Consider the following 2903-nt stretch of genomic DNA (forward strand, 5'->3'; position numbering starts at 1 on the left):
AAAGGGAGACTACGGGGGGTTTATCCCCTGTGCGTGGATTGGGCATTATGGTTCAAGATTCCGGGGTTAAGTCTGATGTTCCTTACCACAGGAGCTTCCCCCGCACGGTAAGGCCGTTGGGTGGATTCCTATCTTTTAACGGTCCTGGGGCGGGAGTGGTGGGATTACCTTTCCAGAGTCTGGTTAAGTTTTAGGTTCTTTCTCTACCGTGGTGGGCTCAGGGGGGTTCTGTCAGTTTTATCGTTCAGGGTTAAGATTTGGGGTGGGAACAATAGAATGGGGAGTGAAGGGTTTACAGTTTAGGGTTCAGGGATCAAGGTGTAGGTTTAGTCTTCAAGCTTTGGGTTTAGTGTTCAAGGTCTAGTGTTTCAGAGTTTAGGGTTTAGGTTCGGGGTTAGGGGTCAGGGTTTACGGTTTAGGTTTACGGTTCAGGTTTCAGGGTTTAGCGTTCAGGGGTGGTGGGCTAAGGAATCAGGTTTAGGGTTCACGTTTCAGGGTTCAGGTTTCAGGGTTCAGGGTTTAGGGTTCACGTTTCAGGGTTCAGGTTTCAGGGTTCAGGGTTTAGGGTTCAGGGTTCAGGTTTAGGGTTCATGGTCTACGGTTCAGGGATTACGGGTTCATGGTTCAGGGTTTAGAGTTTAGGGTTCAGGGTTTAGGATTCAGGGATTAGCGTTCAGGGTTTAGGGTTTAGGCGGTTCTGGTTCAGGGTTTAGGGTTTATGTTTAGGTTCAGGGTTCAGGGATTAGGGTTTAGGGTTGAGGGTTCAGGGATTAACCTTCAGGGCCTACGACTTCATGGTCTAGGGTTAGGTTTAGGGTTTAGGGGTTAGGGTTCAGGTTCAGGGTTCAGGGTTGTCGGTTTAGTGTTAGTTTTACGGTTTAGGGATTTGGTTTAGCCTTTTAGGCTTAGGTTTCCTTGTCTAGGGTTTAGGGTTAGGTTTATGGCTCAGGTTTTACGGCTTCCGGTTGGCTGTGGACCCTTTATTGTCTACGGAACAGTTTGTTATGTTGTCGGTTTCATGTTTCAAGATTCACACTTGAGCCGTTATTTCTTAGTGATCACGGCCCATGATCTTGTGAAGATTTTCCTCCTCTATATTGCTTGTTCTCTGGTTCATGTGGTATTTGTGACGATTTCGGGCGTTAGGGTCAGGGGTCATTCCTTAATCCTCATCTCAGTTGTTTTTGTTACGTCCCCTTCGCTTTTTAGTCTTCGGTTGTCTCGGAGTTTCGCTTATGGCTTATATGGGGTTTTCGTCTTATCCCTTCCATTCTCTTTCCTGGTTAAAGCGTATTTTGGTTAAGCTCAACCTGGAAGGCCGGGGTCGCCTGGGGGTTTCCTTGTCTAATCTTTATCTTTGTGAGTTCAAGCATCTACGTGTAGGGACCACAGGCAGTGCTCCCCCTCCAGGTGTGAGAGTGCCGCTCTCATGGATTTAGATCTCATAGACCTTGGGTTAAGGGGGTCTTGTGTTCTTCTATTGATTATTCTTCGCTGAGTATCTTTCATTTGTTCTGACTTGGAGCTTTGGGGTTTAGTCGCTGCTGCTTTGTCGTGAGTTCGGTTGGATTGAGGGGGTAGGAGAGGGGTTCTGGCGACATTTTTTTCAGTTTTTCGTCATTTCCTATTTTTCCGCTTTAGGTTGAGGCTTCTTGTGGTCCTTGTGTATTGATCTGGGAGTTGGGCTTCGGGGGTTAGTCGGTGCCTGGAGGTTACTTATTAGGTCCTATTTCCTAGTGATCTCGGTATATGCTTTACCCTTTATGGAGGAGTCTTCTGCATTTAGTGTTTAGGGATCAGGGAGCAGGTTGGAGTTTCTCGCAGTTAGAAGTTAGGGACCTGTTGTCTGGCTTTATTCTTTCAGAGTTGGTGTTGGGGATGAGAGTTGTTAATCCGCTTGGCTTTGGTGTTATTTGGGATTTTTTAAGGCTTCTGATTGATAGTTTAGAGTTTTTCCTCTATTATTTACTTGTCATGGTTCATCTCTAGGATGTATTCTGTAGTTGTTACGCTGATTTTTCTCTATTGCGTTTTTCCTGCCGCGAATTTACCCTTGCTCCCCTAATATTTACGCGTCACCATTTATTATACACGTGGGAAGCCTTATTGTCCATACTTTGTGTGCTATGCTTCGTCTTGTGATTCGTTCTCTTCTTTTGTGGGCTCCTATTAGTGGCTGTCATAATTTTTCGGCTTAATGTTTTGGGGCTGATTCGGTTGTTCTACCTCTAGGCCTGTTTCCCTACGGTTGCTTTATCTGCTTTAAGGCCTTAATTTGCTTCTTCTTTTTTTTCTATAACCTGTTTCGTGTATGTTGACTTAGTCTCCTCATTTGACTCACTCCTTTGGGCAGCGGGTATAGGTAACCCCTTTTATTTCTCAGCTTTTAGCCGTTAGACCTTATTCCTTAGTTGTTATGGCTTTGTTTCATATTTAGCCTGCCTTATGTCAGCGTTTTTTCCCTTTCATTCAAGACGGACTTTTGGGGGGGCTTTCTTAATTGTAGGACTGCCGAGATATGTTCGCTGGCTTCGATCCGTAATTTTCCTGCTTCAATGGCTACTCTTCCTTCTTTAGCTCTTGAAGGTTATCCTGACGACTGAATTGATCTTTGCTAATGCCTGTGGGGGTAGCCCTGACAGATTTCATCATGTGTTCCTTTTCTGTACGCCTTAGGATTAGGGGCTGGCTGTGGGTTCCTTATTGGGTCGTGATGAAGCTTTAGGGAGTGATGATAACGGATCTTACGTATCAAAATGAATTGGCCTTTATAATTCTTTGATTTTAGCTTCTACTAAAAAATAACTATCAATACAGTAAGTGAGGTTGCCTGTATATCTACATATGTATGCATTTCTGGAGGAATTAGAAATAATTCCTTTATTCTTTAATGAGATTACAGC

General features: G+C 44.6%; 1 protein-coding gene across 1 annotated transcript; it reads left to right on the plus strand.

The window, feature by feature from the left end:
* Positions 1 to 350: 350 nt before the first annotated feature.
* On the plus strand, positions 351 to 566 carry C922_05845 (hypothetical protein; the record flags this gene model as incomplete). Its single annotated transcript, XM_008821416.1, has 1 exon — positions 351 to 566. A coding segment is annotated over one exon (214 nt), but the record flags the coding sequence as incomplete, so codon positions are not given.
* Between the last annotated feature and the right edge of the window lie 2337 nt (positions 567 to 2903).

Source organism: Plasmodium inui (assembly GCF_000524495.1).
Source record: "Plasmodium inui San Antonio 1 unplaced genomic scaffold supercont1.234, whole genome shotgun sequence".
NCBI classification, from domain to species: Eukaryota; Apicomplexa; class Aconoidasida; order Haemosporida; family Plasmodiidae; genus Plasmodium; species Plasmodium inui.